Raw genomic sequence first — 16702 nt, forward strand, 5'->3', positions numbered from 1 at the left:
TACCATGTAAAATAACCTTCTACAGAGTTTCCCACATGGCCTCCCATAGTAATAATGGCACTGTTAGTACAGGTCGGAAAAGTGGGTCGGCCTCTCTGGCCCAGATCTTATCTGATTTAGGGTCTACCTGGAGGGCACAAATGTCTTTGTTCCAATTGTAAAACTTGGAAAAAGTTACAAGTGGTATCCCTCAGGAATCGATCCCTGGTCCCCTTTTTATCCAAACTGCACAAATTGTCATAATTATGCAGATGACACACAACTTCACACATCATTCTCTAATAGAGAAGTGTAGTCCCCGATTAGGAGTACAGAGGTCTTAAATTTGTGCACGGTGCATAGTTTTCCACAACTCAGGTAAAACAAAAACACTGACTTTAGTCAGACAAAGCCCATAGTTTTATCACCTGAAAAACTGTTATAGTTCACATCTTTGTAATCAATAATCTGGTGCAACTAAGCACTCCAAAAAAAAGTACAGCTGACACCTTTGCAGGCCAGAATTGTCAAAAATGTGGACACACATTAAAGACAATTTAAATAAAAACTAGAAGTTTCTTCTATGCAGATGACAACATTCTCTCTACTTTCATTTTACAAAGCAAAAAACAATGGCCAATTGTATTACAATGAAAAGCAGTAAAAAGCTTGATTCCCACTGTGGTCAATTCCATAGTCCAATCCTAAAAGAATTCTAAAAAAAATATTAATTATAAATTGACTGGGTTCAACTCCAGTTGGGATGGGAAATAATTAAATGTAATACATCTCTAAAATACACAATAAACTAAAATTCCCAAATAAATTATTGTATTATTATTTATTGGGTTAATTAAATGTCATAATTTATTGGTTGATATTAATAATAATTTATTGTTTAATTCTTATTCAATTCTTATGCAAAACCCTAAAGTGTGTAAAAACTACAGGTTAACTTCTTTTTAAAATACAAAAATGTGAAATTATAAGTTATCTTATTGGTATCGGTCATGAGAAGCAGGTAATTAGGGGTTATGGTATCAGCTGAAAACTGTGCGCTACCTTTTCTGTGGAACACAGCATTGAGGAAGTCTTGGGCCTGTCTCTCCAGCCGGCTGATCCGAGACTGCTCCTGTTTGAAGTCTTCACACTCCGACAGCACCTGGCTGCCTCCACCGTTCTCTACGCTGTGCTCCTACAAGACAAACACAAACACAAAGCAGAGAGTAAAGACCTGTTCTGTCAAAAGATAAACCCCTCACACACCTCCACATCACTCCCTCCACCGCTAGTCGTGTCTCATCTGGATTGTTCAACCGTGTCCAGCTGTAGGTGTCTATGGTTCTGCTCAGCTCTGCAAGCAATTAGATGTGCATTCACACCTCTCCATCCTAACCCTAACCCAGCCTGATGGTAGGTTATAGACACACATAGAGATTTTCTTCCTAGTTGAGAAAAGGTAGTGCTCATAAAGAATCATGTCTTGTGGTTGCACTTCGGTCTGATATGTTTATATTGGTTTGACTACATTTCTCTGGCTAAAATCTGGTTAGAAGTTATGCTTTTTAATATCCACATTCAGAATTGTTGGGTGCAACACACAAATATTATTATTACTATTATTGATTAACCTGTCAACGATATCTTATTTGATTACTCAAATAATTTTCTGCAGGATTCTAAAGTTACAGTGATACAAAACAGAGAAATCCTCACGTTTTAGAGGGTGGAACCTGCAAATATTCTCCTTGGAAAATGACAAACAATAAAGGTAATTTAAATGTTTAAGTAATTTTCTTTTGATTGACTAATGTATAGATTTATATTTTATTCAGCACTACATAATTGTGTGTGTGTTTTAATTTTGATATGAATTGATATAATTTAATTGTGTGTATGTTGTGCTGATTGACAAATCATATTAGTTATTAACAAGCGAAAAGACAATTGCCAATTACATTACGTCCATGCCAATTTTAAGATGTTGTTTTAAATTATATTAATTATTTTTGGTGGGGATTACTGTGGTAATCCACTGGTAATTCTTTGTTTTAAATTACTCGTCTGGTCTGCTTTTACAAACTGCTGTGAATTCAGATTTCGAGGAGGGGAAGGATAACTAGGTTGTAAAAAAAAGATGAATGTGATTATTAAGTAGCTTGAGCCACTGTACAGAATAAAAAAAGGTTTATATGAAAGTATCATGTGAACACGAGCTGGCCAATAACCAATAAAGTGACAGTACAGGTAGAAGTGGTGGCAGGACAGCTCACTTCTCTACTGAGGTGCCATTGTTGGAGGCGGGGCTTTTCAAGCCGACAGCCAATCAGTTGGCTTCCTCATGATATCATAAAGGTCTTGAGCCTGACAAGACACTAGTCAGCCAATGAGAGAATTTTATGAACGAAACAACCGCAAAGAGGGAATGTGATTCAATGCTTCCTCTGAATCAGAGAAGAGATTAACCCCACTGTTAGCATTAGCTGTAATGAGTGTGTCACCAGCTTGTCTTTACAGCACTAAGCAGGGACTTTGTGTTTGTCTCTTTGCCTCAATGGCAAGAGACAAAGCAACAAATGGAGATGAGAATGTGTTTTTAAGGCTTTCATTATGCCATCCTCGCTTTATTTTAACCCCCTCGGCTCTCTCTATCTGCTGGCAGTCTGCAGGGCCTCAGATCAATGAATCAATGGTTCCCGCCCACTGAAGCTCCTCTGGCATTTCACAAACAAGCAGAGGGTAATAACAGTAAGACAGAGAGAGCTTTCAAGCCTTAACGGATGAATAAAAGATGAAAATTGTGTTGAGCGAGGAGATGAATACAATTAAGGCAGCTGCAAATTTTGCCTTATTATTTGTCATATTACTATTTGCACACTCTGAGTGGCTAAAATAATTATTGACCGGTTGGACAACACAGCTGAGAAGATGTTAATCCCTGCTAGGCTTTGTTTAATTGATTTTGTTTCGTTGATTGATTTAGATTTTATTTTAGTTTTATTAGTCTCCTCTGTAATTACTGTACTACACACAGGAACTTTGTTGTGCTAGTGTATATTTCATATACAGTGATAGCGATGAGAGCTGTAGCCACAAGTATGTGCTGTTGCAAGCATTAGCGTGAACAGAGAGAGAGATGGAGAGAGGTCCACAGAGACAGAGAGGGACAGATGGGGGGTTGATGGAGGGGGGCGGTTGTGTGAAGCAAGGATGTTTTTAGGAGACAGATGGCCGACCTCGCAGGTCGGACTGAGGTCAAGTTGAAAAACAAGTAACGGTCGCGGGAAGGACGCCCCCTCCTAACTTCCTTCCCTCCCTCATTCACTTGTTCAGTCACATCCCAAAAATAAGGGAGATGGAAAACGTGGACAAGCAGTCCTTAAAAAGAATGTTTGAGCAGAAGATGGAGACCATGTGATACAGTCAAAAGTTCCAAAAACGACCTTGAGATTGTTAACCTGTGAGAATAAATTCCAGACTTAAAGCAACAGACAGACGCTTCGTTTCAATTAAACTGTTGGACAAGTTTTAAGCAAACACCTGAATCAGTGCGTGTTTCCATCAACTTCCCTTATTAAAATGTGTCCAAGAGCCAGTGATCTCATCCTCCCTATTGTGACACTTGGATTTTCTTCATTAATTTGTCTCTTTATCCACATGTACCCTTTGGTGTTTCTAATGCCCAGTATGGTGATGAGGTGAGACATGCAGTAAGGGTCCATGTCTGGAATCAAACAGGAGCCGTTGCAGTTTCCCCCCAAACACCCCTGCTCTTTTTGTTCTTCATTTTCGCGTTAGAGTGGAGGCCTGAGCGGCTGCGTCACGTGACTGCTTTGTCTGCAGCAGAAGACGCAGATGAGGGTACCGCAATGTCCACGTATGTGCATATGGGTAAGTGTATTAAGCAGCTGTCGGTCCAATAAACTCATTATTATTCTGCTCTGATCACTTTTTCTGAGAAACTCTGAGGGGAGGCACCAAAGTCTCGCTAATTTACACCCATGTCACCATCCTCGTCCTCCTGCCACACACACACACACGCACACACAAATATACATATATGTATATACGCACACACCTCCAAATCATTACGTCGCGTTCCTTTCATAAGCTAAATTGGGGTCAAGACCTTGATAGCTGAACAACACAAATAACAAGTATGCAGGAGGAGAAAGAGGAGGAGCGACAAAGATGCAGAGCTTCCAACAGAAAGCTCAAAAATGGCGGCACACAAAAACAAATTATTTTGTACGAAGCAGAATTAGTCTACAATGAAACATTCTCAACTTTAAATTTTACTAATTAACACTATCTGTCATTTGTTTAATCTTCCAGTCTTTATGCTAAGCTAAGGAAATTGCCTGCTATTTCTAGCCTCTTATTAATTAGCATACAGATATGTGAGTGATATCCATCTTCTCATCGGGAGAAAGCGGAGAGATATCTGAGAGAGTGTATCAAAATGTCAAACTATTCCTTCAAGTTCTATTTCTACTTATTAATATCTTTGAGGAAATTTGTTGACATTTAAGTGTGAAACTGTCCAAGGAGAAGACAGATACTTTGATCAAGAGCGTAATTTCCACCGGGGATGTTATAAATGTTAATACATCTGAGTCGGCATCAATTATTACCATGAGTGCAAAGCAGCGAGCTTAACAAGCTGCAGTGGTGCTTTGATTGTGCTTCAGGGACTTTTTGCCCTGGGTCTTGCCTCTCAGGCTACATTCAGACTACCTTACCTTATTGTTGAAGGTTGTTGGGCAGTGGTGTAGTGCAGGGTATACATAGATATACAGAGGATACCCACTTCTAAATCTCCTCGGATGTGCATCATTCAGTAGTGTTCTGTGAGCTGATTTTGTTTTTTTTCCTAGGATGGCAAAGGCATCCCCTGTCTGCGGGCCAGTATCGATGGCAAAATATGTGCCTCTTCCGTGGCTAATGTTAATTTCATACTCCCTGAAGGGAGGCAGCATTAGTTCAGTGACAATGTGCAAATACTGCTGGCCCAATTTCGGGTGTGCTAAATATGCAAGAATACAGCATTTGTCATTTGCTGGTTGGGCCGCTTTAAAAAGAATTGGGGGCATAAATTAAGAGTATGCTTACTTATTCAAGCGCCGCTAGACCACTGTTGTTGGGGCAGTATGCTTCCTTCCATGCATTTACATGGTCAGGAAACCTTCGTGAACATGAGAATGTGAAAGCTCACACGGTTTGAACCCAGGACCCTAATGCTGCGAGGCGAAAGCAATAACACCCACAACTTTCTGACAGTTATGTCAGAGTTCTCCTACCTTGACTTTCTCGCGTCGTATGCAGCAGAAGAGACAGTTTTCATCGAAGGACCAGTCAGACACTTCCTCGGGCTCGCAGTCTGGATAAGAGAGGGGGACAGAAAGCAACATATTAAATGATGACTCCAACTCCCATAATTCCCCACTGTCTTCCAATTTGATGCACGTCCTAAATCCCAACTCCGTTTTTATCTCCGGTCCTGTTTTAGGTTCATGTTTTCTGTTTTGTTTTAACTGTGTGTGTTTTTTTTAGGTTAAGTCCAGTTTAAATACGAGTTGAATCTTAAAACCAGCTGTAAATGAGGTGTAGATGAATCAATGGAGAAAGTGTCTGTTTTAATTCAACATCCAGTCAAGCCTGCAGAGAGTGACAGCTGAAGGCCCACAAACCACAACAACCAGAGCACTACAATGATTCACTTTTAATTACAGCCAATGATTAAATTACAGCGATGACTAACTTCATATGTCAAGTACGATGTGCAAAAAACGAAGTACTCCTGTGATTGACAGATGAGCTCAATTCACTATTGAATATATCGTTGCCTAAAGACCACAAACACAGCATGAATGCCTGTGTGTGTGTGTGTGTGTGTGTATCTGTATCTGTTTTTAAAGTATTCATGCCCTAAAGCCCTATTTGTGAATAACTAATTGCCCCTTTCCAAGACTGCATTCTCTTCATGTTCAGCAGGTTGAAGAAATTCACCACTGTCTCCAGGTAGTTCAGTTGCTGCACATCATGAAACTGAAACATCCTGCCTTCAATCCTCTGTCTCCTCACAGCTATCCTCCCACATCTCCATCAACTGGAGAGCTTCTGGCTCTAAAGGTAAATTCACATTTGAAAGTTTGCTTGACATCATAAATGTACACAGGAGTCTTCTGGATAATTTAGCAATACAATGTATAAAGTGGTGGTGAAAAACAAAACAAATCCTAGTTAAATAGAGCAGAATTTCATCGTTGGGCACCTTTGAAAATGTTAGATCTAGGGGGAAAAGTATATTGTTTGTGCAAACCTCTTGTGCGTGAATGAATGCAATAAAATATAAAAAAAATGTAAATGCTCATTAATTTCTTTTAGAGGTGCAACGATTAGTCAAGTATGTGATTAGTCAGCAGAGAGAGTATTTTTTAAGAAAAACATTCTCTGGTTCACTGGTTACAGCTTCGCTATGGTCTCAAAATTTGGTCTCTGTTTTATTTAATGGAAAACTGAATTACTTTGGGTTTTTTACTGTGGGTCAGACAATACAAGACATTTTCTTAATGTCAAAAAGGACAGGAAAATGTGATGGCTATCTATATACCTTATTTTTATAGATCAATAGATGAATTGAGGAAATGGTTTGCAGATTATACTTAACGTATATGTATACTATAAGATAAGTAAGTAATATTTAACAATTCGTCACTTCTTGCTTGAGTTCTTTCTAAAGTCCTCTCAGTTCCCTAACCCTGGTAACTGGGATCTGACACAGGACCCACGTTAGAACAGTCCAAATGGATGTCAGTCTAATTGGCCGTGGGTAGGGTCAGGGTCTTCTGTGTATGGCGTGCATCCAAGCAGACTCATTATCAGCTCTGATCGTGGCCATCACAACATTCACAGCAGGAAAATGTGTTTTTTGACACTAGATGGAGAGTGTGAAATGTGAAGTGAGGAAAAAATGACATGTATCGCTGCTCCTTAATTGGTGGAGCATCAGGTGCCGCCGGTGCTGCCACTGTTGGTGTTAGCTCAACTGCATTTTGGATTGGTTCAAAGTGTCTTCTGTTCTGACTTTTCCGGTCAGGTGTTTGTCTTTGAAAATTTATTTATTTCATTAATTTACTAATTCTTTTTACGTAGGTTTTCTATTGGTTAGATCAGTTCCAAAACCAGTGAAGACCTCTACTTCATGGTTTAAGTGAAGAAGTGTTGAAGTTAGGAACCATAAAAGCCTTCATTCCTTACGTGGTAAAAGCACAAACAAAATCGTATGTCAAGAATCTCTAAAGACATTAAATAATCACATCCTTTGCTGATTCATACAGAATTGAAATAAGAAACAATCTCACAATTATCATCAGTGGTTGCTCATATCAATATTAAACCTGTGCTTGTGGGCATGATTGATTTAGATGATGTCAACTGTCAGTTCAAGTTCACTGGTTCACTCATTTCAGTTCTGTATTGTGTAGTTATACAGCTTATATACATGTATGAGTCTTAATCAGTGGGTGGTGGATTCCAAAATCTACCAGTCACTCAATGTTTTTACCAGCCATTTTCTTGTTTTAAACAGCAGTGTGTTAACCTTATAAGGCAGCTGGACTCGCTAGATCATGAAATCCCACCAGAATCCATCTTGCCAGGCTTCAACCACAGTGGTTTAGACCAATCAGTTTCCTTTGAGGAACTACAGGCAACTACGGCACAAGCTATGGTGTGCATGAGATGACGTGTGGGAGAAGTGACTGTTACATAGACTTACATTCATTTCCTGGAGACTTACCCTATCCCCAACCTCTAACCCCTAACCTTGACCACTGACCCAAAAATCAGCCTTTTCCCAATTGGGGACACAGCTTTTGTCCCCAATCGGACAAGCCATAGCCAATTAACTGGTCTTTAGTCTGAAATGTGTCCCCAAAGGGAGCCTAAGTCAGAAACACACACTCACACACAAACTCCTTATTGTCCGAGGCAGATTTTCTGACCTGGATGTGGCATTTGGACAACTGGTGGTGTTTTATGGCTTCCAATTTAAGGTTTTAAGTCTCAATATTGAAACTATTAGTTGTAACAACAACATAACATTGTCTGGCTTGTCTCCTTGTAAACTAACCAATCAGGGGACTCTGTATTGTCGTTTTTTTCTCCAGTTCTCATTAAAAAAACGTTTTATGACCTTTGCCTCTTTGGCCTGTGTCTCCTCCTGGGAGGTTTTCTCTGCAGACCTCAGCAATGTAACGGCACATTGCTTTTCCGTGTCTCCTCGTTAAAGTGTCTGAGTGAAACAAGCAGACTCGTGATTCAATCTGCATTGTGGAATGTCACAAATCGTACTGTTACAGGACTTTTATTTACCCGCCACTGCACAAAATCACCATTTGGCGGGTGTCCAACATCCTTCAAAATGTAGATGCATTTTACCAGAAGAGCACCTTCTGAACAGAGAGAGAGAGAGAGAGAGAGAGAGAGAGAGAGAGAGAGAGGAGATAGCTGTCGACTTGGATACAGCTAAGCTGTTGCCATGGTGCTACTTTAAAACCCTCAGTTTAGTCCGAAACCACATCACCACTGAGTGACAAGAGACATATATATATATATATATATATATATATATATACATATATATAGAGAGAGAGAGAGAGAGAGAGAGAGAGAGATTCAGTGAAAGAGTGAAAGCATTGAGGAGAGAAGGAAAGGAGGAGTGCGTTACAGACAGGAGGAGGAAAAAGAAGGTCGAGTCAGCTCCACAGAGAGAGAGAATGCGAGAGAACACAGAAACACAAGAACAAAATCAATATGGTCACAATATACTGTGAACACACAGTATGTGTCACATCAGAACCTCCTATCTCCAAAATGTCACCTTTTCAGCAGTTTAGAAAAGCAGCTGAAGCTTAAAATGAGCCCCGAGGATGGCGGAATATTCTCATCATCCTTCGCCATAACATAAGCAAATAAGTCACAAGGTGTCAACAGCGATATGCTAAAACGTGTTTGCTGGCCTGTTACCTGAAGACCTTTTGTGATTTAGGAATTTAAACCCAGTATTTCTGGTTGGCTCAACAGAGTCTGTGTTTCCCTCAAGAATCATCTACAGATGTGACTAAAACTTAACTTACAGTAACAACTTTATTTGAGCCTGTTCAAAGATGAAATACTCCAAACCATATCCATGCACGTTCATAATATCATTAACTTTCCACATTTTTCCCACTTTTGTTGAATTTGAGTCTCCTTGTTGTTTTGTTTGTCAGCCGACTTCCAGCCAAAATGCAGCAAATGTTGCATTTTTTATGCAAAAATAAAAATATAATCCTGATTTCTGAGATGCAAAACACGTGGGACTAAAACTGTCAGATAAACTAATTAATAATAATAGTATTTAGCAGATTTATATTTCACATCACAGCTAACTAAATAGTTAATAAAACCACACTGGATTTATTTCTACTGCTCTGTGCAGTTGTTGGTTTCCATTCATTTCTGTACAACATAAAAGTCTGGAACTGTGTCATCCATCACAGTAACATTGTCGTTATGATGTAATGCATGAATGTGCAATTCTCAGATAAAGGATCTCATTATTATGATAATTATAAGATACTTGAGTCCTTATTATGAGAAATCATCCATTTCTTTGTTCTTTTGTTTTCCTTTGCAATGCTCTTCTGTAGTAATGCAGTATAGACTTTCATCAATCTCAAATCTTAAAGGTTAGATATGAGATTTAGAATATCACTAGAGCCGCAAACACCTATTTGCTGTGTAAACATAGTGGAGTCATGTGTGGAGCCTGTGTTGCTATCGCAGCCTCTCTGTGGTTTGTTTACATAGCCAGTCTGCTCCGTGTGCGGCTGCGTACAGCGACTGAAACTCATAATTTGGGGGTTGGTGATTGTTGGAACAGTGGAAAGACTAACAAAGACAGTTTTGGTGAGTTTTATTTCTGTCCACTATGAATGACTTTATAATGCTACGATGATATGCATTGTAAAATTAGTTTTTTGTCTATTGAGTCTGGTGGTGAACGATAGATACCTAAATATCATGGCAATTTCTGGTTAAACAATATGGCATGGCGGCCATAGCAGCCCATTTCGGGACTATTTTCTACTCTAACTCTGGGAATAAAGGGTTTATTTGAATCAAACCTGTACAGTTTAAAGTGTGTTTTATGATTATGTGAAATTCTGGCCAGCTGTGGCGCCTATTGTTTTGGTCTGAGATGCTGGTGCTCTATTGCGACATCTAGTGTCAAGGGACTTATAGCCATGTATTGCCATGCAACAATAATGTAGCAGGATTGCACTCTTACACTGCTGCTTGTTGAAGTCCAATCACTGGTGATTAGCCAAAAACAAGATTTACATTTTCAGCTGCTGTTAAGTTGCTTTTTAAAAACACAGATATGGTCCCTTTAACAACCCTAAAGACTACTGGTAAGTAGCAGTAGCAGTAATTACAAATCACAAGAGGGACCGTACGAGGCCTGTTAGGTCACTGCACACTGTATTAGTTTTCTATCTGAAACCCTTTTAATCCACTTTGTGTGTGTGTGTGTGTGTGTGTGTGTGTGTGTGTGTGTGTGTGTGTGTGTGTGTGTGTACAAGCAACAGTTAATACATGCTTTGCTCCTTATAATACAGCAGATCACATCTCTGTTTTTTCCATTCACAGTCCACTTTCCGCTCACACTCCGGTGAGACATGCAACAGATAAAGGGACAGTCTATTACTCTCTCTTTCTATCTCTGTTTCTCGCTGTAATGAAAAGGTCAAAGGTGAGCTGTGCTTGAACCCTGCGGTTGTGCCACTTACAATATCCCTGGGAAGGCGCCAATTAGCTCCAGTCCCACTGCTAACGTGACCCCCCCACCCTCACAGTAGTCAAGTTTCTGTGTGTGTGCTTGTGTGCGTGTGTGTGTGTGTGTGTGTGTGTGTGTGTGTGTGTGTGTGTGTTTTGTGAGCTTGAGGAAGACACTGTTTACATGAAGCTTTAAGTGTGTGTGTTCCTGCTCCACAGTCGCTGTGTTAACATGCATTTAATTAATCAGTTACTGTTTCTGCAGCAACCTGGTTTCTTAAACATCACGTAATGGAGAAACACATTCTTTATTTGCGAGACACCTGGTTAATATACTGTATATAGATCTCTAGGTCTAGATCTCTATCTATACAGCCGATGATATAGACGCGTAACCAGGATTCTGCAGTTTGTATATGTTGAGCTTGTGCATGAAAAAGACATCAGACTGTAGCATTGTGACAGCAGTGAGGGCAGACAAAAAAGTAAAATCATTGTATCCAAAACAATTAGATCCAAAGTCTGACTAAGACTAAAATATAAACATTTCCACAGCTTATAAAGCTCATCCACTCTCTCTCACTACAAAGCCTGTCATGTCTACTGTACCATGTATTTACTATCACTAATACACTTCAAGTAGTTGTCTTTGGTTGGAAATATGGAGTGTGTCTGTGAGAGAAAGCTAATTGAAATTTGTTTCTGTGCACACTCCCTCAGCACTCGTCTGTCTGTATGTGCAAGTGGAAAATAAAAACAATAAATGAAGGAAACATTTCTGGCTCCAGTTTGTTGTTTGATGATTTTTTCTGCACTGATTATAGCTTGTCAAAGACAGATTATTCCAAACAGCAGTTGGATGGAGTCTGGTATCAGTATCTACTGTAAACATCATGTTTTAGTGCTCAGACAGAGTTACAAAGACTTTGTTTCTAAAACTGCAACTGTCAACATTTAACGTTTTCAACAATCGCAGCAGAAATTAATCTCAGGCCGAGAAACCGATTTCTGCACCCACAGACAGAAATACACCAGGAAGCAATACAGAAACAACACACGTTGATAATCACTGTAAATATCATAATGTATAACATGGTCACATGGTCATTTTCAGCTTGATGAGGACTGACTGACTGCAGTGAAGGCAACAGCACAAGAAAGAAGAAAGAACCATAGGCCCCTTCTTTGTGCCACATTCTGGGAAATGCAGGAAATCACTAATCACTGATATAGAAGATGATAAGGGCCCTTTGAGGGAAAATAATTTGATAAAAGGCTTTTATTTCCCTGTGAGTGTGTGAATGTTTTAATGCCCAAAATGGAACTTTAAAGGTGTAACATGTTTATGAAATTTTGTGTTGTTTGTTTTTTTGTGTGTGTGTGTGTGTGTGTGTGTGTAAACTACACAGATTCCACTGTCTGCAGCTTCGTAGATAAGCAAGTGCCTGCTTTTAGTGTGTGTGCGTGTGTGTGTGTGTGTGTGTGTGTGTGTGTGTGTGTGTGTGTGTGTGTGTGTGTTTCTGTGTGTCAATGGTAATGCATGAGGAAAAAATGATGTAGATGAGCCAGAAATATTCTAAAAATGCCTTAAGTTGGTGGGGGAGGGGTCACATGACTCCAGGACACCATGGTGACCTTGTTTCTCCGTGATTGGAGGAGAGAGAGAAAGAGAGAGAGAGAGGGAGTAAGAGTAAGAGAGAGAGAGAGGGAGTAGGAGAGTAAGAGAGAGAGAGTGAGAGAGAGAGAGAGAGAGAGAGAGAGAGAGGGAGAGAGAGTGTAGAGAGAGAGAGAGAAGAGAGAGAGAGAGAGAGAGAGAGAGAGTGTGTAAGAGAGTATAGGAGAGAGAGAGAGAGAAAGAGAGAGCTCAGGGTGTTTAGGTCTTTGCTCGCTTTATTCTCACATTAATATTCGATCGCTGTCTCTCAGAGCAGGAAACCTTCTCTGACAGAGGGACAGTGAATCAGACTCGTGACGGTTTTGGTGATTTCTACCATATTTTATGAGTGCATACTATATTTCCTTTACACAGGGCTCTGGGGCTCTGTGCCTCCTAAATAACAAACATACATACATATTGTTATTTCCCCAGTGTGTGCAACATTACTTACAGACAAATGAATGATACATGAATGCACACACAGCTCTTATAGCATCCTGACATGTTTCTGTACATCCCTAAATCTTAGTGATGAATACTTACAAACACAAAAGCAACAACTACTTCTGTTTGATTGTTTTGCTATAGTTGTATGGCCGTATGGTGTGTCTGTCCAACATAGGATCCACAGTAGAAAGAAAATAAATAGGGGTTAGGATCTAAGAATAGTAAAGTTGTCTCTTTGTTGATTTCCATCTAACAATTTTGTATTCTAGTCTATAATGAGCTAAAGTGGTGACATGTCCAAGCACCAAAAACAAAATGGTGTGCAGCTACAGACTGACAGAAGATGTCTGGCTGAAATGAACCAATCACAAATGTACTACCCCCAAGCAGGGACTTTCTGTGGGGATAAAATAACTTGATTTAGACCCTGTCCCTGCCGTGGAAACCCACGGCATTCCTCCGAAGGTTCCTAGTCCCTGTAGAAAGTTCCTGCAGTAGAAACGGACGTTAACACAACTAAAAATTTGTTTTCATTTCTGTTTCAAGCAGCAAAGTTATTTCTCTTGAGATGCTCATCCTCCTGTCAGTGAGTCTGAACCTCCTTTAATGATTCTCTGAGCTGCCTGCTGTGGAAACAGGTCAAATAAATACTGAAAATAATCCTAAATGAATAGAATTGTTCAATCTGTAACATTAACTGCCACATACACACAAAAAAGACAGTACCAGACCAGACAGACTGGCTATGCTCCCAGCTGAACCACCAAACAGTGTTTTCTCATTTAGCATCTGGACAAGAATCAGAACATCTCAGCCCAGTTGAAACCAGTCAAAGAGACCCCAGAAACCAGCTTCATTACCTTCAGCTGGCCCGGCCACGCCGTGCATTCTGTGACATCTGTCAGGTTCTCCCAGAGTTCACCATAAATTAAACATGGCTGTAGCATGAATTAATCATTTTGTTATGTATTCTAAACGGTTTATTCTGTGAATATGGAAATAAAAGATCAATAAATAGATGCTGTTCTGCTCATTGTCATTTGAGTATATTCACTGAACATCCATTCAGTCTGTCACAATGAACAAACAGAGAGCTACATTAAGAGCTCAGCTTCTGATGAAAAGCATGCATGCAGAACAATGATTTTAAAAAACGTACGGGCAAAAGGTAAAAATGCAATCCAGAGAAGAAAATAATAATTTAATTCCTTGTAAACAACACTATTGGCAGAAAAAGCCTGTTTTCATATTGCGGGATTTGTTTATTAATTTGTTTTATTTCGTTCATGCTGACAGTTGCTGCAGATGACTTTATATAAAGTTGTATTTGCAAATGCATGTGTGTTAGTTTGTGTGTTTGAGCATGTTTACCTTGGAAAAGGGTGATATCTTTGACTAGTCCCGGCCCAAACAAGCCTTCTAAGATGCTTTCAAAGCCTGTGAAGAAGAGAAGAGATGTGATATTAATGCAAGCTGACATGTTTACCATCAAAACAACAGATGACAGCCGCTAGAACACAAAGTAAAACAAAAATACTGTCACACAGGATAAAATATCTCCAGCCTTGTTTTTCAAAATGCAGCATTTTACACGAGGACACAATTTTAAAGGAGCCATTATGTTGTGTTTTTGAAGGGTGAGGAACATGAATGACAAAGTGGTTTTCCCGCAGGACATATTTTGCTGATGCACAGCCTCCACAGCTCTCGCCCAACAGCAACAAAAACAAAACTGAAAATAGCAGCACAAAGCAGTTCGTATTATTAAATGATGTTATATTTTTATGTTGTTTTTGTTTTTTATGAAAACTGACACAATAATAAAACAAAATACCTTTTGTGTGCACACATTCAGACAAAGGCATGGAAGCTCTTTTTAGGTACACACACACACGCACACACACACATTTATATATAGACAATGGCGTGAGAGCGCAAACATACACAATAGACAAGGCTGTGCAGGCACACACAAACAGAAACACACCGAAATATCTACAAAGACGAGGCGGGGGGGGGAGTGCTTATTATGCATATACACACAATAGACACACACACACACACGTGTGCCTATATAGATTGGGTGTGGAAGCATTTATTAGTCACTATGCACAAAAGACACACACACACACACACACACACACACACACCCTCGCCTTTCTTTCCAGCTCTTAAAGCAAATTAGTGCTTTACCTCTAATACACCAAGCTAATGTCACTCACTTTTTATTAACTGTAAATACCCTCGTTCTGCTGTTGCTAGGCAACCACATACAGAGAAACATAAATACATATTGCAATTTTCAACCTGAAACCCCCCACCACCACCCTCCAGCTCCCCTCCCCCCTCTACCTCCATTAAATGGAAATGGAGGCAGACAGAGAGAAATGGAGACAAAGACACGTGTAGATGTGTGTATATAAATGTGTGCACGCATTTTTTTAAGCATGGAATGGAAAGGTTAACGGAGCGCGCACACACACAAACACATACAGAGTTCAAGTGTAGCCACTTGTTAGGCCACATACTTTACATTTCAGGAATAAACTAGCTTGATAAGCCGCAACCTGCATGGAAATGACTTTTCTTTCATAAAATCATTACGGCCGACCTCACAACAGCAACACCACTTCAGCACAAAGATTCAAGGACTGTAGCTGTGTGTGTTTTTGAAGGTTTCAGCCCAATAACCAGCAATGGAAAAAATATATGGTCAGTTAGCAAATGACTCCTGCAGCTGACTTTCTGCTTCAGGTTTTAGGAGCTGTGAAATGTAATATGAGGGTCTGTGTCAGATGAACAGTATTGGATCAAAGTCTATTTTTATACACAGTCCTGCCAGTTTAGGGGACAGGTAATTAGATTAGTTACCATTAACTTAAATTCATTTATTTAATATTTAGTGTCACATACTTTGCAGTAATGGAGGCTCTAAAGCAGTTGTTCTCAACCTTTTTGGTGTCAAAGACCCCCAAACCGATACACGTCAGACCACTGACCCCTATATGATAAGATGTAGTCTCAGGGATCCCCGTCTCATAAGATTTGTTATTCCATAACTGTCTGTACTGTAGATTGGCAGATTAACATTATTAAAAATAGACTGAGCGGTAGGAACCACTGCTCTACGTATAATCAGCATCAACACTTTGTACCTTGGTACTGCAACAAGCTTCACTTCTTACTTGTTTTGGGGTTTTTTTTCCTTCACTTTGGTCTTCAGCATTATTGATTTCTTGGATTTTAATCATGTGACTGACGGGGCCAATCAGAAATATTCTCCTCTGAGCCATAAAATGGATCTTACTATCAAGGTCCTGAGATGGTGGGACTATGAATAAAAATGGCTACAATGTTTAACACTGTTCACCCGATATGGATGCAAACACTCCTAAATTAAAGCTTAAACTCAACATTTTAACAACATAGTTAATACACACACACACACGCACACACACACACACACACACACGCACACATACACACACACAAAAAACACACACAACACAACAGGAGAAATCTGCACATTTACCCTGGACGTTAATAAGAGAGGAAGAAGGGGCTTTTACAGGCTTTAAACTCATCCATCTATTGGTCACAGTCAGCACAGTACTGACATGAACACTGAGGGGGAGGAAAGGAGGCAGCGTGTGGTTTACCTGCCGACTACATCTGGAAACACACCTGTACTGTGTGCTCTGATAGACACACACATTTCACTGCGTCCAGAGATCTTACTGATGATAAACTGCTCTCAATGCTCCAATGCTTCATATTTAAACTCTTCACTGCTGC

General features: G+C 39.8%; 1 protein-coding gene across 1 annotated transcript in view; it reads right to left on the reverse strand.

The window, feature by feature from the left end:
• The window catches only part of lcor (ligand dependent nuclear receptor corepressor), a 92083-nt gene that overhangs the window by 30230 nt on the left and 45151 nt on the right, over positions 1-16702 (reverse strand). The window contains exons 2-4 of the mRNA XM_051385057.1: positions 14279-14344; positions 5280-5359; positions 1042-1174 (exon numbers count right to left, since the gene is read on the reverse strand). Coding sequence (XP_051241017.1) covers positions 1042-1174; positions 5280-5359; positions 14279-14344 — 279 coding nt within the window. The remainder of the gene's footprint in view (positions 1-1041; positions 1175-5279; positions 5360-14278; positions 14345-16702) is intronic.

Source organism: Dicentrarchus labrax, unplaced genomic scaffold, assembly GCF_905237075.1.
Source record: "Dicentrarchus labrax unplaced genomic scaffold, dlabrax2021, whole genome shotgun sequence".
NCBI classification, from domain to species: domain Eukaryota; kingdom Metazoa; phylum Chordata; class Actinopteri; family Moronidae; genus Dicentrarchus; species Dicentrarchus labrax.